Source organism: Quercus robur, chromosome 2 (assembly GCF_932294415.1).
Source record: "Quercus robur chromosome 2, dhQueRobu3.1, whole genome shotgun sequence".
Classification (NCBI taxonomy): domain Eukaryota; kingdom Viridiplantae; phylum Streptophyta; class Magnoliopsida; order Fagales; family Fagaceae; genus Quercus; species Quercus robur.
This window is the reverse complement of record NC_065535.1, coordinates 34,561,386-34,585,958: the sequence shown is the minus strand read 5'-3', so window position 1 is coordinate 34,585,958 and position 24,573 is coordinate 34,561,386. Positions and strand designations below refer to the sequence as shown.

The window sequence follows — 24,573 nt, the reverse complement described above, 5'->3', positions numbered from 1 at the left end:
AATGGGTTGGGTCAGGTCAACCCGCCTTATTAACATGTCGGGTTAGGGTTGAAGAATCATGACACGATTATTAAACGGGTCGGGTTAGGGTTGAGCCATTTAGTTGAATACTCCTACCTTGACACGACATGAACCCGACACGCTAACCTGAATTGACACCCCTAATCTTAGGTAAAAAATTATTGCTAGCTTTAAAATTATGCATTAAAAAAAAAAATACAAACAAACAAACAAACAAAAACAAAAAGACAATACAAGAAAATTGTGCGTGAAACGTACAGTGAATTTTGACTCATCCAATTTGACTATATACTAAAAAAGAAGTCTAAGAATATAACAAAATATTAAAACATTTTCACAATACTTTTATTTTTAGGATCCGAATAGATATATTTTTATTTTATTTGAGAGAAATGCTACATTCATAACATTTTTAGAACAAATTATAAATGACAAGTTGTTATTGGTTTTAAATTAAACCCACTACTGATATCACTTTTTTATCCTTCAAAAATACCTTGTCACATAAAATTTGTTACAAAATTATTGTGAAAATGTTGTGGACATAGCATTTCTTTTTATTTTATTTTATTTTTATCTATAAGGAACTGAGATTTCGCGATTGTGAAAATATTATGACAAGAAGAAGATGTTATAACATTTTCATAATACATTTATTTTTAGTTGTGATTGTTCTTAGTCTCTTATTTTATTATTTTATTTTGACCTTTAAAAAATTGATATCTCAATAATTATGAAAATATTGTAAAAATTTGTTGCGTAAGTGTAATTGTGTATGCACATATAATATTTAAAAGCACAAGCAAAACCATCGTATTGTGAAAAAAAAAAAAAAAAGGCCAATGAACAGTGCAAATCATCAATAATTGTGAAAATATTGTAAGAATTTGTTAAGTCAGTGTAACTGTACATACACATATAAATATTTAAAAGAAAAGACAAAAACAGCACAACCAAAACTGGCATACTGTGATTTGTGGGGGGGGGGGGGGAAACCTTATGAACAATGTTGTGAAAGTATTGCGAAAAATGTCGTGAATGTAGCACTTCTTTTTTATAATACCTTTAGTTTTAGTTGTGGATGATTCTAGTATGATATTTTATTTTAACCTATAAAGAACTAACATATCAACAGTTGCAAAATTATTGTGACAATTTATTGTGTTAACTAACAGTTTTATATTTATATATATATATATATATATATAAAGAGTGATGGGATATTACCCAAAAAAAAAAAAAAAAAAACAGAGCAAAAAAAGAAAAGAAAAGAAAGCAGTGGGGGAAAAAAAAAGCAACAACTGTTCAAAACTTGAAAAAAAAAAAAAACAAAAGAAAGGGACTCACTAAACCAAAGCACTGTAGCTACAGTGCTTTAGTGCATTCGCGCTTTTATATATCTTTCAGTTGTATTTGATCACGGTTTTATATTTTATTATATTATTTTGACTTATAAAAAATTGACACCACAATAATTGTGAAAATATTGTGAAATTTGTTGTATCAGTATAATAATATATATAAAAGAAAAAAATTACAAACGGAAGACTAAAAAAAATGTAGCTACTGTAGCTACAGTGCCACTTGGTACTGTAGCTACAGTGCCACTTGGTACTATAGCTACTGTTCAAAAAAAATAAAAATAAAACAAAGTGGCTCACCAAAATGGAACTGCAGATGAACAGTGAAAAACGTTGTATGAACAATGCAAAAACACTGTAGAAAAAAAAAAGTACAAATTGATGACTGGGGAAAAAAAAAAGCAGTATATATTGAACAAACCAAAAGTACTGTAGCTTTTACACATTCACCCAACAAGTGCCACAACATTTTCACAAAACATTTATATTCAGTTGTAGTTGGTCACAGTTTCATATTTTATTATTTTATTTTGACTTATAAGAAATTAATACCTCAATAATTATGAAAATATTGTGAAATTTGTTGTGTCAGTATAATAATATATATGCGGGTTCTTATAAATATTTAAAAGAAAAAAAAGTACAAATGGAAGACTGAAGAAGAAAAAAAAAAAAAAAACGTTGTAGTTACTGTAACTACAGTGCAACTTGAACAAACCAAAGTGGCACTGTAGCAACTATTCAAAACTTGGGGGAAAAAAAAGGCTCACTACACCAAAAGGGGCACTGTAGAGGCATTGCCTCTTCTTTTATAGTTAGTAGAAAAAAAGAGCACAAATCGATGATTGGAAAAAAAAAATATACATATTGAACAAACCAAAAGTACTGTATTTTTACACATTCACCTAACAAATATCACAACATTTTCACAAAACATTTATTTTTAGCTATGGTTGGTCACAGTTTCTTATTTTATTTTGACTTATAAGAAATTAACACTTCAATAATTGTAAAAATATTGTAAAATTTGTTGTGTCAGTATAACAATATATATAAAAGAAAAAAAAAAGTACAAATGAAGAAAAAAAAAACTATAGCTACTGTAGTTACAGTGCCACTTGGTACAGTAGCTACTATTCAAAAAAAAAAAAAAAAGACAAAGTGCCTCACCAAAATGGCACTGTAGATGAACAGTGCAAACACACAAAATGAACAGTGACAAAACACTATAGCAGCATTGCCGCATTTATATATAAGACTAGAGGGAAACTTTGTTCATAAAATACATAACATCAAGCAATGAAGTTATAAACACAAGTGTGAACCATTTAAGAGCATTTTTAAAAGATTGTCATCTTTATTTTGTTTCATTATACCAAGCTTCATCCATTGTGAAAAATATTTTTCATCTTAAGCTATTGACTAAACAAACAAATAATTGTGACTTTTGCAGGGAGTAAGGTAGGGACAAATGAAGTTACAACATAAAAGTGTGGTATGCATCTTTGAAAAATAAAACATTACATATGTTTCCAATGTTTAAACAATATATTACACATATTTTCACACACTTTTTTATTATAAGTATTTCTAAAAAATACAAACAACGTTTCTAAAACAACGTTACCAAATAGCTCTAACTTTTGTGTAAGTGCAATTGCAATGGTAGGTTGACTTTGACAAAATCAGCTAAAATTGAGTACTCTTTTATTGCCTTCTCAACAACACCATTTCTTATTAATTGTGGAAAAAACAACCAAAAACCGGTCACTGCCACAAACCCAACCGTCAACGGTCCCGAAATCGCCCGATGTAACTGCCACTTGTTGGTCGCTGCCTTCTTCACCACAATCTCAATAGCTGTACACACGCCATGTAGGACAAAGAACCATGTTACCTCCCACGTGGGATGCACACGTGTGAAGTAAAAGTATATTACTTCATGAGCTATGCCAGACACTATGAAGGTCGAAATTATGGCTGGTAGAGCAGCCCAACGTGACCCAATTACATTAGCAGAAATACGACGGATGGGAATGTAAACGGTAGGTCGTAGAATACTTGAAACCATAAGGTTCCACCTATGGCCCCAAAAGTCTTGTAGTGAGGTAGCAAGATAGGGCTCATTGAATTGTAGCTCAATCTCAAACCCAAAAAAGGCTTGAACTGGGGCAGCAGCTAAGGCTAGGATAATTTCCACAGCAAGGTAGGTGTGGCAACAATAGAGAGATAAAATAACATATAGATGTAAATTTGCCCTATATTCATATGCCTGTATTATCATGGCAAGAAACAAGGCTTTTATAACCAACAACAGAGATCTAGTCACTTTTGTAAGATTATGGGATTTTGGGGTGTTTTGGTGAGATGGGTTTTTATTGTTTTTGGTGTTTGGAGGTGGGTCTTGTTTGAGTTTAATGGGAAGGCAAGCAATGGATATGAAATGAAGAAGTTTTGGTAGGGGTGGTGATAAAGGGCCTTGGTCAAAAGCAAAGAGGAGGAGCTTGAAGTTACCAAGCCAACCAAGGAAGAAGGCAGTGGAGCCACCAAGATGGGCAGAGTTGAGGTTACAAGGGAGCATGGTGAAGAGGTAAAAGATGGGGAGGAGGAAGAGGAGCCTCATCATTCCTCTTGGGATCCTTGCAACTATGTAGTAACAATAACAAAGAGATGTGATGGCTGTGATCCATACCTGTATGAAGTTCTTGATTTCAGCATCCATTTCTCTTTTTGCTTCTCTCTCTAGCAACGACTTAGCTGTGATGATGACTATGATATATACCTTGATGAAACTCTTGATTTCAACCTCCAATTCTTTCCTTCTCCCCTTCATTTAATGATAACTTTGGTCCACATGGCAACTGTATCGAAGATCGTGTCCATTGTCCACAACCTATACCATTACGTAAGATGCTTAAATGTTTATATATATTTTTATTTTTTTTAAATATTCTTTTTAGCTCATTAAGTATGGTACAGTACAGATTTGCTTTTAGTTTTATTATTTTTTTACAATAAAATGGGCTTGATGACTCAATTCCAAAATAAAATAGAAAACTAACAATAATATAAAAATTATAAATTACAAATTTAATTCCTATTTTTAACATTAAATGTTAATTTGGTTCTTAACATTTCAATTGTGTCAATTTGGTTCCTAATCTTTTTAGTGTCTATCAATTTAGTCTTTATCGTTATTTTTTAGATGGAAAAAACTGATGTGTCAAATGGAATAGTAAAAAATTATTTTTCATACGACATCAATTGCCAATTATACTGCCACATCAGATTTTAAAAAATAAAAATAAAATCTACACACAATCAGATTTATCTCATAAATGGTTCTAAAATCCCTAAAAATTTCCATCTCTCTCTTGTTAGTAGTATCATCTCCATAGCTACCAAATGACAAATTATTGGTCTCTCTTAGTTATTAAAATATATTCAAAAGAGGGCCATGAGGGTCCTCTTCCAAGCCATTGGTCTTTCTTAATTGACCCTACGCTGTCCCATACTTTCTTCTTGGCCAAGAACAAAGGTTTTAGTTGGATCAATGACTTTGTTTCCATTAACTCCAGGAGCAACAGGTGTATTTTTGTGGCACGTGTGGTTCTTAAAATCTACACACAATTAGATTCATCTCTTAAATGGTTCTTTTTTTTTTTTTTGGTAAACAGACGTTGCATTAAACAAAACTAAACACTTACAGCAGTAACAAAACACATCCTATTACAATAAACACCATTCAAGTCATCCTCAAAGGCATTGCAAATGTCCACAGGTGGACTTACAAAGGAAATAAAATCAAGCTCCTGAGCGGCACCCATTCTAGCAAGCAAATCCGCACAACGGTTGACTTGACGATAACAATGATTAAACTGAATCTAATGGAACCGTGCTGCCAAGAGTCTACAGTCATCCAAAATGGGAGAAACAACGTTATTTTCATAGGCATTGTTCTTCAATACATCCACCACAGCTTGAGCATCCAATTCAACCATAAGGGATTCAATGTTTAAATTACAACAAAGTAAAAAACCCTCTCTCAGCCCCCATAATTCTGCTATGAAGCTACTCGTTGAGCCAATGTGTCTTGTAAAGCCCGCAACCCATTCTCCCTGCTCATCCCTTACTAGGCCACCACATCCAGCTCTATCCGACCCTCCCAAGCATGATCCATCTGTGTTAAGTTTCTTCCAGCCCGTTGGAGGCCTTTCCCAACGAAGGTTCCTACTGATTTTGTGATTCGGACTCCTGGGAGATTTCACACAGTAGATAAACTCTAATACTTGGTCCATTATCTCCTTAGGCAGATTTTGGTTCACCCTTTTCCCATGAAAGACAACCATGTTCCGGTTTTTCCATAAGCACCACATAGCAAAAGAAAAAGTAATTTTCCAAGGGGGTTTCTCTTGGGCACGACTGCAATTGGTTCTCCCATTAAGGTTGATCCAGTCTTGAAGATTACTCATCCAAAAATCCTGGTTAAAAGCACTCACACCTAGCTGCATCCAGATTCCCTTAACCCACTCACAATCTCTAGTGGCATGAATAATTGATTCCGGTACCCTTTGGCAAATTGGACATAAGTCTTCAATTGTCACCCCTCTCTTAGCAAGGCAACTCCTAACACCTATGCTATTATGTTGGCACATCCAAAGGAAAGTTTTGATCTTGGGCAGCGTTTCAAGCTTCCAAATCCACCCAGAACTGAACAAAGGAGTATCTACATCAGCCGTGGCAATTGAATAGGCACTCCGAAGATCGAACGTGCCCCTTGGATTACCTGACCAAGCAAGCCTATCTTGACCTCTACTCGTGATAGGAATGGGAATGGCTTGGATTATGGCCTTTACCTTGGAAGGGAGATCAAAAGGAATCCACCCCCAATCCCAACTAAAATCTGAAAGTAAATCACATACCTTCCATTGATTAGCTCCTTGGATTAGAGGACCTTGTATCATACAGCGGAGAGGCCCCTTACCCGTCCAATTGTCCCACCAAAACCTGAGATTACTATCCCTTCCAACCATCCACATGCTACCCTCATTGAAAGTACCCCTCCCTATCTTAACAGCTTTCCAAATTTGCGAACATGGCAGCCTATCTGCATTAGCAGAGCTGGTCCTCCTCTGGTTGCAGTACTTTTTCCTTAGAACTTGGGCCCATAATGCTTCTTTTTCAACATACAACCTCCAGTTTAGCTTGGCCAGCAAAGCAGTGTTTCTGCCCTTAGCAAATTGCAAACCAAGACCACCCTTCTCCTTTGGTTTCATAACCTTTTGCCACCCAACCCAATGAATTTTCTTAGACGACTCAAATGACCCCCAAAGAAAATTTCTGTTCACCCGATCAACTCCCTCTAATATTTTGTTCGGAATGTGTGTACATTGCATGACATATGCAGGGATAGCCGCCAAAGAAGCTTGAATAAGGACTGCCCTTCCAGCCAAAGATAGCAAGTTAGCTTTCCATCCCACTAGCTTATTTTTAACCCTATCAAGAATGAAGTTAAAATCTTGAGGGGAAGATCCGGGGTGCTTAATAGGAATTCCAAGATACTTGCCAAGAGAAGGAGTTGAGGCAAATCCAAGGATATCACAAAAAGACTCCCTAGAATCCCTATCCACATTAGGCGAGAAATAGACTCTAGACTTAGCGGCACTCACTGATTGACCCGAAGCACTACAAAACTCATCAATGATGTCCCTCACAGCCGAGCAATTAATGTGATCAGCTTTGGCAAATAGCACTAAATCGTCTGCAAAAAATAAATGAGAGAAAGCCGGCCCACCACACGAGGCCTTTACGGGCTGCCAAATCTTAGCAGTACATTTCTCTTCAATGAGATGCCCAAGAAACTCCATACATAGAATGAATAAGTACGGAGATAGGGGATCTCCCTGCCTTATGCCTCTCGTAGGATAGATCGGATCTAGAGCTTCCCCATTAAACAAAATAGAAGTCGATACCGTGGATATGCAACTCATAATAATGTCAATTAGGTCAGCTGGTATATTTGCCCTAATGAGCATGTCTCTTATGAAGCTCCACTCAAGTTTATCATACGTCTTTTCAAGATCGATCTTAATAGCCATGTACCCCACATTCCCTTTCTTTCTACTGAGATTATGAATGATTTCCTGCACTATAATCACATTATCAATGCCTTTCCTTCCCGGGACAAAAGTTGTTTGAAGAGGAGAGATAAGCTTGTCCAAGTAAGGTCTAAGTCTAGCAACAATAATCTTAGTAATAATCTTATACACCGTGTTGCATAGACTAATTGGCCTATAGTTATTCAACGCTTCAGGACTTTGAATCTTCGGAATCAAGGCCATAAGAGTTCTATTTAAGTATTCCGGGACAGCCCTTTCCGCAAAAACCTTCTTTACTACATCAATCACTGAATCACCAACAATTAGCCAAAATCTGTGAAAGAATCCTGCATGCAATCCATCCGGCCCAGGGGCTTTGAAGGCTTTTAAAGACCATAGGGCTGATTTTATCTCTTCCATAGAAACAGCCCCACCAATACTCTCCCTTTCTTCATTAGTTAAGCTAGCCTGCCACTGGGATATAACAGGAGCAGCCCGAGAGGCCGAGACAAAAGAAGAAGTATAAATACCATTGAACCCGCTTCTGACGACCGCCTTTACATCACTCTCCTCAAGAACCCATTCCCCCATAGAGTCCTTGATAGCTAAAATCTGATTCCTTTTTCTTCTAACAAGGGTGGAGACATGATAGAAAGTAGTGTTACGGTCACCTTGTATCATCCAATTAACCCGGGATTTTAAAGGCCAGAACTCTTCTTCTTGACTCAACACTTTATCTAGATCTTTGAGAAGCTCATTTTCCAGATTAACAAGGAAGGCAGAAGGTCTCACAAACAAGGCCCGTTGAATCCCATTAATCCTAGCCATGATGTTCTTTTTCCTGGTAAAGATATTACCAAAATGGGAAGCATTCCACCTAATTGCTGCCTAAGTGAATCTGTTAATTGCATCTCTAAGAGCGGAAGAATCACTCCACGCTCGAGACACAATAGATGGAAAAGATGGTTCAGACAACCAACAGGTCTGAAATCTAAAAGGCCGCTTTCTCCCCAAATTAATTCTCGGTTGCATCTCTAACAAAATAGGGCAATGGTCGGAATGGCATCTAGTAAGATGAACCACCCGAGCTTCTGGATACAATAAACACCAGCTGGGATTAACAAAAACCCTATCTATTCTTTCTTGGATTAAAGCTTGGACTTCTCTTCTATTAGACCAAGTGAATCGGGGCCCCAAAAAACCAATATCAATCATATTACATTTATCTAGACACTCCTTGAATAACAGTGATCTATTGACACTCACTACTCTACCTCCGAATTTATCTTCCGCCGACAGTGGCTCATTAAAATCACCCGGCAAAATCCACGACATATTATGTAACTCAGTAGTTTTAATAAGGTTATTCCATAAAATATGTCTTTCAGCAATTCTAAGACTAGCATACACAGCGGTAAAAAGCCAGCTAGAGTTAGCATTACGTACCTTAACTGAAGCATGAATTTCTTGTTCAGTATTAGCCAGCGGTGAGACATCCACCCTCTTTGAATCCCACAACATCCAAATTCCACCCGCGATACCAATAGAGTTCGTATGCATTGAGCCATCAAATGGCAATCTGTCAATGATTCCTTTTGCCCTATCACCCCCAACACGAGTCTCCATAATAACTAGAATCGCTGGATTATGACTCCGAACCAACTCACCAATATGTTTTTGAAAGGAGGGCTTACACACACCTCTACAATTCCAAACGATTGTATTCATGATAATAATACAATAAAGACTGAGGTAAGGCATACATCAGAGGCCGGCACCAACTTCGCCTCCTCTTTCAAGTACCATATCAGCATCCCCATCTTCACCTTCTTCAAGTGTACATGAAGATTGATCAGCTCGGATACTAGTTCCGCTAGGCTCCTCTTGCATAGAACAAGGCCACGAAGCTTGATCAGTTCGGGTCGACACTTCGTTAAGCTCATCTTGTATAGAACAGAGGCCGTTAGGCTCGGCGATAGCAAGCGTCGTTCCACCTTCGCTGTCGGCACAACCTTCGCTCGGAGAAGAAACTCTGTCAGTGGTACACAACTCCGACCCATTCCTAAAATCTCGATGGTCATTCCTTTCCACCTTATAGCCCGTTTCTGGGCAATAGGCTGCTGTGAACTGAAAACCCGATGGCACCCCTGATTTTTGGTCACCATCATAGTTTTGGGCAAGACAGTTTTGAGTGAGGTGAATCAAAGAAGAAGATTTTCCCCTTTCAACTCCAGCGGCGCCAGAGGAATTTGCTTGGAGAGCCCTAGCACGTGCCAGAGCTTTCTTACCTTTGACCGAATCACTTTGGTTGGGCTTAGCACCTTTTTTCTCTTTTCCAAGCCCAGCCCGGCCTACAACCTTATCCACTCCCACACTATTTGACCGTCCCTCAGCTTCCTTTTGAGCCCAAGTGCTTGGTGTCTTTACTAGCCGCTGCAAGGAGCTAGCTAATAATGGCCCATTAACTTCTCTAATGGGTGAAAGCTTTCGCTTGACTTCCTTCCCAGGCCCATTGCTGTGGCTGGGTTGAACATGTCCCATGCTATTAATTATCACACTCCCATACGTCTCTGGACCACGCCTTGGCTGGCCATGCATCTGCACCATGGAGGTCCCACCATTCACCTGATTCCTTGTCCCATTACGCTTGCGACTTACCACGATCCAAGGACCGTACGTACTTGCTGAGGCCTCCTCATTCGCACTCCCACTCACGCTCTCCTTACTGCCTTGTCTTTTCTTAACCGTGTCCGGTGCATGCATTTCGCATGAAAAGGAAGACACGCTCCCTTCTGGCGTCGTCTCCGCTCTTTCAACGGGTGGGTCTTGCCGGATAATGTGCGGGCAGCAGTCTTTGTAGTGCCCCACTCTGCCACACTTAAAGCAAAGTTTTTGAATACCCTCATAGCACACGGGTTGTTCGAACTTTCTTATCAGAATGGCCGTGATCAGGGGTTTATTGACGTCTATCTGCACATAAAGTCTGGCGAACTTTCCTCTGGTTTCAGTGGCTATATGTGTGTCTACTCGAAGAACATTACCAATCAACTTGCCAATCTGATGCAAAGCTTTCGCATTATATTACTCAATGGGCAACGCATTCAGTCTAATCCAAACCGTCACTAAGGAGACATTGGCCGTTGCTGGATGGAAATCTGGCTCCCACGGTCGGATGGATAGAAAATGCTCTCCAATGAACCATGGTCCCTTCCTGAGAATATTTTCGCAGTCCTCCTTGAGTAATAGCCAAGTAAGGAAGAACCCATGTCCTAAGCCTACACAATCTAATCTTCCAGTAGGTTTCCACATAGCAAGGAGCTTGTTTTGGATAAAATTAAAACCCACAGACCTACCGTAAACCTTCACAATGAGAGCTCGTGTCCACGGGGTACGAATCTCATGTTTTAGATCCTTAGAAAATTTCACTGCGACCAGCCCTTCTCGGAGATTTTCCACCTCATCATCTGATTCTATATCAGCCTCCATGAAGTCCTCAAAACTGAAAGCCTGGGTATAGGCACCAGGAACCTCACCCACCAGTCTATCCTTAAAGGTCCCGGTCTGATTCCAATAACCATTGCTCTGTCCCGTTGACGAGGAGGGTATATCCAGCCCTTCTTTGAATCCTGCATGACCAACATTTTTCACTTTCTTGTTGCTACGTGAGAGTTCGTCTTGCTCTTCCGCTGAGAGCATGAGAGAACGAGAGCTATCCATTTCTTTTCTACTAGTTTGACCCTTAAATGGTTCTAAAATCCCTAAAAGTTTCCCTCTCTCTCTTGTTAGTAGTATCATCTCCATAGCTACCAAATGACAAATTATTGGTCTCTCTTAGTTATTAAAAATATTCAAAAGAGGGGCATGAGGGTCCTCCTCCAAGTCATTGGTCTTTAGCAAAAGTAATTTAGACATTACACAATAAAATATTTTAAAAAATCATAAGTTTTTATTAGGGTTTAACTGAGAGAATAACAATATGACATATTTGTTCATTTCCAAAATATTAAGGGAAAAATTGCTTGATTTTAAAGTTTAAGGAAGAATTGTAAACTACCCCAAACATAAAGGATGAAAAATGTTTTTTTCCTAAGTTTTTGTTTTTGTTTTTGTGTGCAAAACAATGTGTTTTTACTTAAAATAGTGTGTAAAGAAAAAAATATACAAAAAGTCAACCCGAGAAAATTATATGTAGAATAGTGAATTTTGTCTCAACAAAGTTGATTAAACCAACAAAAAATTTCAAAAAACACAATAGAATGATGCAACATTTTCATAATACCTTTATAATTTAGTCATATTTTATTTTAACTTGTAAAGAATTGACAGCTCAGCAAATTTGAAAATATTGTGACAACATCAAGATGCCTTAACATTTTTCACACAAAAAATGTTATGTCCATGACATTTTCACAACAAATCATAAGTAATAGGTTACTACAAGTTGTTATTGGTGGACAAAAAAGTAGTTTCATTGGTTAGTTTAAATTAGAACGAATAACGATTTACCATATTTGATTTGTTATGAAAGTGTTATGAATATTATTGTGGACAAACCAAAAATAATATAGCAAATATATTACAACTTTATGCATTCACAAAAAAAAAAAAAAAAAAAAAAAATGGCCAGCAAAACAGTGAAAGTTAAATAAACCAAAACTACTGTAGCGAAATTACTATAACTTTTCCTATTCACTCTTTTTATATATAATATAAATATATATAGTGTGGGGCCAGAGAATCTGCGACCCTGGCCCACTTTACATTAAGGCCCAAAGCCTAAACCGAGGAGAGCAATTGTCGAGAACGCATAATGAAAATCCAAAAAAGGGGCTAAAGATCTGGCCGAGGACGATCTTATGTTCGGCACCCCACAGAACGCCTGAAGGAAAGGGCGAGCTCAGTGCAAGGGCAGGACAAGTGAAAAAGCTGCCAATACTGTAATAAAGAACTCTGCGTCTGACAGGTCCATGCTCTTCATCATCCTATTCAACTTTTACGTCTACTCCCAACCACTCTAGGTATGGGCTGATGGGACAAGTCTCCATCCCAGAAAGTGAAATTTACATGTGGACATTGAAAGGAAAGTAATTACTAGTATAAAAGGGAAGAAAAACCAAGGGGGAAGGGGATCCCCCCCCAGACGAAGAAGTCCTAAAAGAGGGAGAATGAGAAGAACACTAAGCTCCTCGGACGGGGTCCGAGGACAAAAACCCCACAGGTCGCATCGAAGGAAGGTTTTGTCAGTCACGCCAGGTCCACCCTCATATAAACTTCCATAAAAACCATGACTAGACCGCTGTCCAGTGATCAAGGTCAAGCCTTTCAAGCCCACACTCTACAAATTATATTGTTTGAGCCCTTTACGTACGAGCCCAATGTCATTCGTGGGTCGTTATTAATCGTGTCCCTACAATTGGCGCCGTCTGTGGGAAGGCTTGTGCGGTGGCACAGATGGTGGGTCGAGCTCCTATCAACCCAGGGACTGCGAAAGCCCCTCCATTACATCCAGCGGCTTGATTTCGTTGCCCTAGTATAAAGTTCTACTAGGGGCTATGCTTCGAAACACTAGCGATAAGGACAATTCTAGGGGCTTCCACCATCAGTTTGACGCCCAATACCTTGGCCGAGGGGCTAATCCTCGGCACTAAGAGAAAAATTACAAGTTTTGGACAGAACCAAAGTCTTGTATGGTCCTCGGACTCAAGCCTATGAGGAAACCAACTACTTAAGAGAAAAATCACAAGTTTTGGACAGAACCAAGGCCTTGTATGGTCCTCGGACTCAAGCCTATGGGGAAACCAACTACTTAAGAGAAAAATCACAAGTTTTGGACAGAATCAATGCCTTGTATGGTCCTCGGACTCAAGTCTATGGGGAAACCAACTACTTAAGAGAAAAATCACAAGTTTTGGATAGAACCAAGGCCTTGTATGGTCCTCGGACTCAAGCCTATGGGGAAACCAACTACTTAAGAGAAAAATCACAAGTTTTGGATAGAACCAAGGCCTTGTATGGTCCTCGGACTCAAGCCTATGGGGAAACCAACTACTTAAGAGAAAAATCACAAGTTTTGGACAGAACCAAGGCCTTGTATGGTCCTCGGACTCAAGCCTATGGGGAAACCAACTACTTAAGAGAAAAATTACAAGTTTTGGACAGAACCAAGGCCTTGTATGGTCCTCGGACTCAAGGCTATGGGGAAACCAACTACTTAAGAGAAAAATTACAAGTTTTGGACATAATCAAGGCCTTGTATGGTCCTCGGACTCAAGCCTATGGGGAAACCAACTACTTAAGAGAAAAATTATAAGTTTTGGACACAACCAAGGCCTTGTATGGTCCTCGGACTCAAGCCTATGGGGAAACCAACTACTTAAGAGAAAAATTACAAGTTTTGGACACAACCCGGGACTCTGTCCCATGGAGAGGTTAAGTCCTAGACCGAATGGAAGTCCCGGTCTATCCTCGGATCTTCAATTCTAAGGGAACTAGTGCGAATAAGTGTTTGGGCCCAGTATAACCATACCTCAGTCCTCGGATCAGAGGCCATGAAACGATTAAGGCCAGGTGTTATCAACAACGCGGCCAAAGTCCCTCACCACTCGGCAACTCTCTCGGGTGGTTTATTTTGGGTTACTCATTCTCGGATGACTGCCTCACGCGCATTACAGAGCACTCAGCTGTTACCTCGTTTAGTCTCGTAAGTTTAATCTACTGCAGGTTGGTATTATTATGCTTGATAGTCTCAATAAGTTCAAAATAATAGCTTTTTGTTACAAAGTTTTTTTGCCCTGAGTATCGTTAAAGAAAAATACACATGAAATACATCCATTCACAAAGTAATTACTGCAGAAAAGAAAAATATTTGGAATGAAACAGAATCATCTTTTATTAAGACAAAGAAATAGTACAACGCACAACGTACAATAAAGGGGCTTAAGTAAGCCTATACTAAAAGCTAACTGCATAAGCAAAAAGAAAAGATACAAGGGAGAGAAGAAGAAGCAGAAGACGAAGAAGCAGAAGAAGAAGAAACAGAAGAAGAAGAAGTAGAAACACCAGGCTGGCCCCGGTGATGGGAAAGAAGAAGAAGGGGAGGCAGAAAGAGACACCAGTGAAGGAAGAGAGGAAGAAGCAGGGATACTTAATCCCCGCATCAACCTTGACTCCTAACACGAAGGTGCCATATTAGCAGCGCTCACGATAGAGCGGATGGTGTTGACAACGAGAAATCTCACTGCTGTCGCACCAAAAATCTGACGCGACCAGCACCTGCTTCGGATTTTGGCTGAAAGAGGTAGAGGAACCGCTCCCACCTTGTGAAAGCGGAGGGCTGTCTTGAGTCTCTGTCTTCCCTGCCCTGACCGCGCTATCCTAAGTCTCGGAAGGACCTAATGCTTCTGGAGCGGGTGTGGTTCCTTCATCCCCATTCGTGCCTCAAACATCACTCTAAGGTTTAATTGCACTGGCAATGAAAACCTTAAGCACAGCTGAAGGATTAGGAATTTGAAAGGGGTGAAGGGTTTGTACGTAAAGGGAGTAACCTCCTATCCTGCTTCTTATATAGAGGGCAAGTTGGCGGCATTTAATCTACGCAGATTTCCAAGAAATGCTATAGACGAGACCATTTTTACTCAACTCCCAACACCGTCTGCAACCATAGGATTTGGGTAGCCTCGTAAAGGGGACATATTAAAGACGCAGCTCGAACAGCGAAGCGGCAGGAGCGCATCGTGAGTAAATCTATAAGAATGTCTCGTAATCCGGTGCAACTCCCAGGCAAATGAAGAGACACTGATATTAATGAAGGATAAAAGCGGGGCAAACCATGATGTAGGTCCGACGTCACCAAAATCCTCCTCCCCAACGAAGAGGTCGGGCAGCAGGATTTTGAGGGGCTATTGTGGGGCCAGAGAATCTGCGACCCTGGTCCATTTTACATTAAGGCCCAAAGCCTAAACCGAGGAGAGCAATTGCCGAGGATGCATAATGAAAATCCAAAAAATGGGCTAAAGATCTGGCCGAGGACGATCTTATGCTCGACACCCCACAGAACGCTTGAAGGAAAGGGCGAGCTCAATGCAGGGGCAGGACAAGTGAAAAAGCTACCAATACTGTAATAAAGAACTCTGCGTCTGACAGGTCCATGCTCTTCACCATGCTATTCAACTTTTACGTCTACTCCCAACCACTCTAGGTATGGGCTGATGGGACAAGTCTCCATCCTAGAAAGTGAAACTTACACGTAGACATTGAAAGGAAAGTAACTACTAGTATAAAAGGGAAGAAGAACCAAGGGGGAAGGGGATCCCCCCCCCAGACGAAGAAGTCCTAAAAGAGGGAGAATGAGAAGAACACTAAGCTCCTCGGACGGGGTCCGAGGACAAAAACCCCACAGGTCGCATCGAAGGAAGGTTTTGCCAGTCACGCCAGGTCCACCCTCATATAAACTTCCATAAAAACCATGACTAGACCGCTGTCCAGTAACCAAGGTCAAGCCTTTCAAGCCCACACTTTACAAATTATATTGTTTGGGCCCTTTACGTACGAGCCCAATGTCATTCGTGGGTCGTTATTAATTGTGTCCCTACATATAGAAATATACATTGCACTTACAATGTAAATTTATATTGTAAACACATAAAAATTGGTAAATGTTGTACACATTTGCAAAATTTGTACAATTTTTTTTTGCAAATGTATATAATATTTGCTACTTTTTGTGTGTATACAATATAAGGTTACATTACAAGTAGAAAGTAAACATATAAAGATCCTTTAAAAGAAAAAAACAAGCTCAAACCAAGTTGATGAACTTGATGGAAAAAAAAAGGGGAAAAAGGTAAGTCACTAAACGTTCATAACACTATTCATGAGCCTATTTGCTCTTTTTATATATAGAAAAAAAGGGCACAAATCGATGACTGGGAAAAAAAAAGCGATGAACAGTACATATTAAACAAACCAAAAGTACTGTAACTTTTACACATTCACCCAACAAGTGTCACAACATTTTCACAAAATATTTATTTTCAGTTGTGGTTGGTCATAGTTTCATATTTTATTATTTTATTTTGACTTATAAGAAATTGATACCTCAATAATTGTAAAAATATTGTGAAATTTGTTGTGTCAGAATAACAATATATATAAAATGAAAAAAGTACAAACGGAAGACTAAAAAAAAAAAAAAAAAACCTATAGCTACAGTGCCTCTTGGTACTATAGCTACTGTTCAAAGCTTAAAAAAAAATAAATAAAAAAGTAAGTGACTCACGAAACCAAAAGTCACTGTTGTGGCATAGCCGCTTTTTATATAGTTACTAGAAATATCACAGAATCAAAAGAGGATCAATTTCAACCAATAGGTGTCTCAATTTTACATTTCTTGGGAGAATGTGAAAGGGATTGTAGTAATTCTATTTGTAACATCTTTAATGGATAGGCAATCCCCATCTCTTCAGCCTATAAGAAATAAAGAATTTACATGGATTTACAAAATTGCTTCTACTGTTTTATCTTAGTGGTGCCATATCACAATTCATGTAAGTGAGAAGTAAAATCAATGAAGATGTCTTAACTGCAAGGAATTGTGAGACCACCCATTGGATGATCATACCCAAATTCTTCTTCAGCCTTACGTAGCAATTCTAAAAAAGAAGGCTGGTTCAAGAATGATATAGGAATTATGAAGTGCCTCTTTTCGCTCTCTCCAACATATTTTGCAACGTTGCCTTTTGGAACATCTATAGATGTTGAAGCAACTTGCTTTCCAGATGAGTATGATCACCGGAGAATGTTCTTAGCATTTATGATAGGAGGCAAACGAATGGCCATAGCAATCTATCTATGAAGTATTGCTAAGAAAGATGATTAAGATCACAAACAAAAGGGAGAAGAAAGTAAGGATTTGATATCAGAGGATGTGAAGACTTGGTTTTGGATTTTGATGATATGTGTGTGCATATATATAGATGAATAGGATGTGTGAAAAACTGGCATAAAGGAAGTTGGCTGGGGTTGTGTGATAGACATAAGCATTTGAAGGGTCACATGGACCTGTCTTCCAATTCATCATCAAGAACTTGGTAGTGATTGAGACAGTATATTTGATGGTACAAGAAGGGACCCAATTCAAGTGAAAGACATGTGGATTAGAGAAATTTCAACCTATTGGCTGATCTCTTATAATAGAGGACATGTTTAGACAGATATGTCTATTACTTATAGGAAACAACATAGGAATTGGATTAGCCTCTTGTAAAAATGAGCCTTTTGGATAAACTATTACCTACATTTATGATTACATTGTGCAAACCTAACTATTGCTTTATCCATTACGAATGTTAATAATGGCTCCTTGGAATTTTGATGAGTTATAGGACACACTTAATGTTCTCTTCAAAACAAATTTTGATGTGTTAGTCATTGACATCAATGAAATCTAAATTATGGAAAAGCAAAAGATGTAAAGACCCTGATTTTCTCAACAGTCTACATAATATAAGTTATGTACTTGAGAATGAAATTTCCAACTCTGTTTGAAACAAAAGAATATGCAGATATGTCAATTTGGGTGCTGACTATCGGCAAAACAAAATTCTTCACATTTTCTACCTTTTTTCCTTGACCATTATTATGGTCTCATTACAAAAGATTCAAAGTGAATGTAACTACCTTAGCCTCATGACACTTGGGTACATTAGTCATCCATTTTGTAAGCCTGACAAGGGTCCCTTCTTTCGAAAAACTGCACATCTAGAAATTTATACTAATTTATTTGTCTGCATGTGTTAAATGGTAATCAGAAAGACATTGCACTTCCCAAATTTGATCTTCCAACCAAGCTAAAATATTGAAAACGAAACAGAAATAGATATAATCTAGGGTTATAGACATTTTGGTTTCCCTTACTTGTTTTGGTTTTGATTTTCATAAAATGGGCAAAAGTACGGTTTTACCAATAAAAAGTGAGGCTTTATATAGTTTTACTTAAGTAAATAAGCTAAGTAGGTTCCACAAATAACCCCATTCCTCTCACTTAATTAGTCTCAATGGACCAACAAAATGGAAAATCAAAAATAAATAAATGAAGGAGAAAATGACCATGTGAATATGTGACAAATATTTTAAAATTTTTTTTGACCATAGTTAGGGCAGCATGTGCTAGCCATGGAAAAAAAGTAGTGATTAGGATCCATTCTAAATTTTATTTGTATCACAAAATAAAGATATAAATCATTTGATTTTTAAAATACATAGAGATTTACATTAATCAAAAGAGACATTAATTTTAAGAATTTTGATAATTATGTCATAAAAAGTTAATCTCATTCGTATAAGACCATGATGGATCCCAGTTCAATATTTTATTATTTTATTTTGACCTATAACTTACACCTCATTAGTTGTGAATATATTGTAATAACAACAAATATGTTACGACATTTTTAGAGTTGTGCTAGATCTCGGTATGATATTTTATTATTTTATTTTAATTTATTTTGACCCATAAGGAATTGACACATGCGTCACAACATTTTCACAATATATCTATGTATACATTGTACTTAATTACAATGTAAATTTATATTGTAGACACAAAAAAATTGTCAAATTTTGTACACATTTACAAAATTTGTACAATATTTACCATTTTTTGTGCAAATGTGTATAATATTAACCACTTTTGTGTATTTACAATGTAAACTTGCATTGCAAGTACAAAGTAAACATATAAATATCTTAAAAAATAAAAAAATAAACAAAAACAAAGCTCAAATCAACTGGCATACTTGAAGAAAAAAAAAGAAAACAAAAAGTGCACCTCACTAATTGAATAAACCAATAAAACACTATTCATGAGCCTTTCGCTCTTTTTATATAGTTAATAGATATGCCAGCTTATATAAATATTTAAAAGAAAAAAAAAACTTTAAGCACTGTAGAAATTAATGTTAAAATGTTGTAGACTTAGCATTTTTTTATTTGATCTATAAAAAACTGAGAGCTCAAGAATTGTGAAAATATTGTGATAACAGTAAGTGTTGTAATATTTTCTCGAAACATTTATTTTTAGTTGTGGTTGGTCACAGTCTCATATTTTATTATTTTATTTTGACTTGTAAGAAATTGACACGTCAATAATTGTGAAAATATTGTGAAATTTGTTGTGTCAATATAACAATATATATACCAGCTTACATAAATATTTAAAAGGAAAAAAAAAACAAAAACCGATTACTAGAAAAAAAAAAAAAAAAAAAAAAAAACTTTAGGCACTGTATCTACCATGCCAGTTGAATAAACCAAAAGCACTACACAATAAGCGTTGTAACATATTCTCAAAACATTTAATTTTAGTTGAGGTTGGTCACAATCTCATATTTTATTATTTTATTTCAACTTGTAAGAAATTGACACGTCAATAATTGTGAAAATATTGTGAAATTTGTTGCGTTATAATATTAGTATAATAATATATATACTAGCTTACATAAATATTTAAAAGGGGAAAAAAAAAAACATAAACCGATTACTATAAAAAAAAAAAAAAAAAAAAAAAGCTTTAGGCATTGTATAGTGCCAGTTGAATAAAGCAAAAGCACTGCATAATAAGTATTGTAACATTTTCTCAAAACATTTATTTTTTTATTGTGGTTTGTCATAGTCTCATATTTTATTATTTTATTTCGACTTGTAAGAAATTGACATGTCAATAATTGTAAAAATATTATGAAATTTGTTGTGTCAGTATAACAATATATATACCAGCTTACATTTTTTTTTTTTTAAATACAAACTGATTACTGGGAAAAAAAAAAAAAACTTTAGGCACTATAGCTACAATGCCAGTTAACTAAACCAAAAGCATTGTAGCTACCATGCATACGCGTATTTGCAATAAAGCAAAAGCACTACACAATAATTGTTGTAACATTTTCTCAAACATTTATTTTTAATTGTAGTTGGTCACAGCTCATATTTTATTATTTTATTTTGACTTGTAAGAAATTGACACGTCAATAATTGTGAAAATATTGTGAAATTTGTTGTGTCAGTATAATAATATATATACCAGCTTACATAAATATTTAAAAGAAAAAAAAAACACAAACCGATTATTGAAAAAAAAAAAAAAAACTTTAGGCACTGTAGCTATAGTGCTGGTCAATAATTGTGTCAGTATAACAATATATATACCAGCTTATATAAATATTTAAAAAAAAAAACTTTTAAGGACTGTAACTCCAGTGCCGATTAATTAAACCAAAAGCACTGTATATAAAGAAGAAAGAAAAGACAAAAAAACAAAAAGCACAAAAAAAAAAAAAAAAAAAGACTCACGAAACCAAAGCACTGTTGCCGCTACAGTGCTTGCACAGTGCAAACACACTGAGTGCCCAGTGCCAAAGCACTGTAGCGGCATAGCCGCATTTTTTTTTTTATATAAAGATATAAGATATGAAGAATGAAGATGCATTATTTTCGTTGCTGCTAGGTTGGCAAAACGTATATGGTATATGCGGGCTTTTAGCGTTGAAGGTGCAATGTATGGTCCATCCCATGTGAAAGCAAACAATCATAAAATTTTATTGTAATACGTTCTTCCTAAACTTTAGAGGATTCTTGTATCTTTAAGGGGGAAGTTAAAACATAAGGAGCCAACGGGGGCTTGGCTTAGCTGGGTATAGTTCGTTCGCTCTGCCTAACATGCTCAGGTTCGATTCCTGCTACCAGCAGGAGTTCGTTGGTGGGTATCACATCCCTAAGCGTGTGTGCTCTGCCCGGGGGTTTAATATAACCATAAACACCCCCATTTTTTTTTCTAAAAAAACATAAAGAAATTGCTTTTTTTTTTTAAGAAAAAAAATTATTATAATAATTTGATAGTTGAAAGTGTGGAAATTTGAATTATAGACTTTTTTATTAGAAATACCAGAAATTGTCAATTGAGCTACAAGACTCTTAATAAATAAAGATATCGTTTTAATATAGAAAAAGTGATTTAAAATCCCACCAATATCTTGGGTTAGTAATAAGTTTTTAGAATGCCAACATAGTTTTCATTGGTAAGTGTTAGTGAATTTTTACATTTAAAAAAAAAAAAAAAGTGATCTTCTATATATATATATATATATAAAAGCTCTTAAAAGGAAAAGAGTTATTAAAGTAATATGCTTAAGTTAAGTTAATAAATTTAAGTGAAGTTCCCTAAACTAATAAATGTCATATAGTTTATGAGATGGATTGAAAGACCATATATCCATCCTTATGTCCATTTGCATACCAAGAGTGAAAGAAGAGAAATAGTAAAAAGGAAAAAAGATCTTCTCTCATTTCTTTTCCATTTGTGAGTAGTGTGTCAGTCCACCAATATTTTATACACTTTAGAGATTTCGATTTAAAGATAGGTGTTCTGTTGATGTAAACACAATAATAATGGAAATAACACAAAGAGAAACTGAATAATACTTCTGAATATTATTAATTTGAGATTAGAAAATACACAAAACTATTTAGACTAAAGCGCGACACTCACTCTATTTAAGGAGATTCAAGCCCTTGGTTGACTAAATTTTGTAATCGATGTAGACCTTCTTCGACTTATCTCCCTGAGGATACAACAGTCCAACAAATGTCGTATAACTAGAACAACCTATGCACAAAGTATTCAAACCCACTAGAAAGAACACCCTTTTTTGCTAAGAACCTCTCTATTTTTTTAATATATAAGAATGCTTGCAATTACTGGATTTGTAATGTTATTATATTGCAATTGCTTGGATTGGGTCTGAATGAGTCTATTTATAGGCTCAATGGGTCTCACAAAATTATTACTCAAATTAATCTGATTTATTAGGTCCATAATTATGATATAGCGGGTGTTACAAGATTAATTGCTGGACATAAATCTGATGGGCTAGAGTTACACAATTAATGGATGAGATAAAGAGTTTTTGAAGAAATAAATAGGCCGAAACAACTAATCCATTAAGTGGGTGAATGTCTTTTCATTTTTCCATATTAAATAATCCATTTTCTCACCAATGAATAAGGAAATATTCTGAATGTATCTAGCCCACAATTTGCTCCAATACATATCAACCTATTAATTATCACAATTAAAAAGAATAAAATAGTCTCTCTCTTTTTTAATGTGGGATTAAAAATTTTCACTAATTTTTTATCTTCCATATTAACTCCCACATCTTTACATTTATATTGTCATATAAACCCATTTTAATTAATTAATATTAAAATGCTCCAACAATCCCCCACTCATTTTAATATTAAATTTTATTAGTTAAAGAGAGATTACCAGGCAAAGATGAGTCACTATGCATCATGAAGGTGTGCTCTGCATTGAATCTTCACTTAGTAAAACAGTCATCTCAACTCCAAAGTCGTAGTGGTCACGACTATGTGCAGATCCCAATTTCATGAGTGTATTTGAGATTAAGTCCAAATCTCATCCCCCTTCCCCTATATATGTGTGTGTGTGTGTGTGTGTTTCTCAAATAAAAAAAAAGTCCAAATCTCATAGGAAGCAACCCCACCCCATACTCACATAGGTGAAATTTTGTCAGGGGTGCTCCTGTAATTTTGACACCCCACTTATACACGCTAAAAATTTCATTAAGAGTTTTTTACTCAATTTCTCTACATTACAAGATAAATGCACTTACATCAGAAGGATGAACAATTAAAAAATTATTTACAAAATAAATAACTAAAGAAATAGATAGTGCATTTCTTACGACCATCATATGGTTCGTTTTTTCCATTGAACCCAATTCTCAGGATCTCTTGTCCTTGGGTTGGGTATCCTCATGCATGGCTCATGAATCTATGGACTTTAATGCCATCCCCCTCGATGTATTCTAGACCCTATCTTTTGTCAAGGCCTTGGTAAATGGATCTGCAAGATTATCATTAAATTTAACATAACCCACAGTTATGATGTCACTACTCAAATAAGATCGTACAGTACTGTGCTTTCTTCTTATAGGTCTGGATTTACCGTTGTAATAATGGTTTTTAACTCTACCAATTGCGGTAGTAGTATGATAATGAATTAATATAGGTGGAAATTTAGCTTCCATTGTTGAGTTAGTAATTGTTGAGAGAGAATCGCCTGACAAAGTATTCCCATCGGCATTACTAAAAGTTTCAATCACAGCAGGGTACTTTTTATAAAATAAGCCATAGCTTTTGGTACCAATTAAATATCTCATGACTCGCTCAATAGCTAGTCAATGATCTCTATTAGGTTTGCTAGTAAATCTGCTAAGCACTCCTACTGTATATGCAATGTTGAAAAAAAGTCTCTCTCATTTTTAATGTGGGATTAAATATTTTCACTAACTCTTTATCTTCCATATTAACTCCCACATCTTTACATTTATATTGTCATATAAACCCATTTTAATTAATTAATATTAAAATGCTCCAACATAGTAGTTTTAGAGCAAAATATGAGGTTTGATTTAGTTTGATAGAACTTTGACTAAAAATTCATTCATTTGATTGAAACGATTCTTGCACTAACTCAAAAATATTTTAGTCACATTTGAAATGAGGGGTGGATCATCAAATTGTAGGTAAACAAACAAGATATCACAAAAATGAAAACCCCTAGAAACCCTAATCCTAGCCTAGGGTTTGTTTGAAACTAAGTCAAACAATTTTCGAATAGTATGAGTAACATATCATTGGAAAGATTGAGCAAAAGGCTCTTTTTTAGTTGCTTGGGGTAGCCCAAAAAAAAAAAACTCACATATATATATATATATATATATATATATATATATATAATTACATAACAATGAGACTTCAAAAGGCATATAAACAGACATTTCAAAGGCCTAAAACTTCTTAAAAGGATGTAATATCCTTCCCAACCAAAGCATGGTCATAAAGTTTATATTAAGTAAATGGTGTATGGCTCGCCTAATTCCGAGTTCAACAAGGTCTCCATTGAAATGCGTAAACTTTTGTTATGATAAATGAAACAAGTTTATGATGTGTCAACTTTCGGAAACCATAACTCCTCACCCTAACACCATCAGGCCTTGTGCCTGAGTGGTACC

At 36.3% G+C, this 24,573-nt stretch overlaps 1 protein-coding gene and 1 pseudogene across 1 annotated transcript; both read right to left on the bottom strand.

The window, feature by feature from the left end:
- Positions 1-2,859: 2,859 nt before the first annotated feature.
- On the bottom strand, positions 2,860-4,265 carry LOC126713464 (long-chain-alcohol O-fatty-acyltransferase-like). The gene has a single exon (XM_050413215.1). It carries the CDS (start codon positions 4,213-4,215, stop codon positions 3,019-3,021), a length of 1,197 nt encoding a protein of 398 aa, XP_050269172.1. The 5' UTR covers positions 4,216-4,265; the 3' UTR covers positions 2,860-3,018.
- A 12,552-nt stretch (positions 4,266-16,817) lies between these two features.
- On the bottom strand, positions 16,818-17,392 carry LOC126706444 (auxin-induced protein 15A-like; annotated as a pseudogene).
- Positions 17,393-24,573: the final 7,181 nt, after the last annotated feature.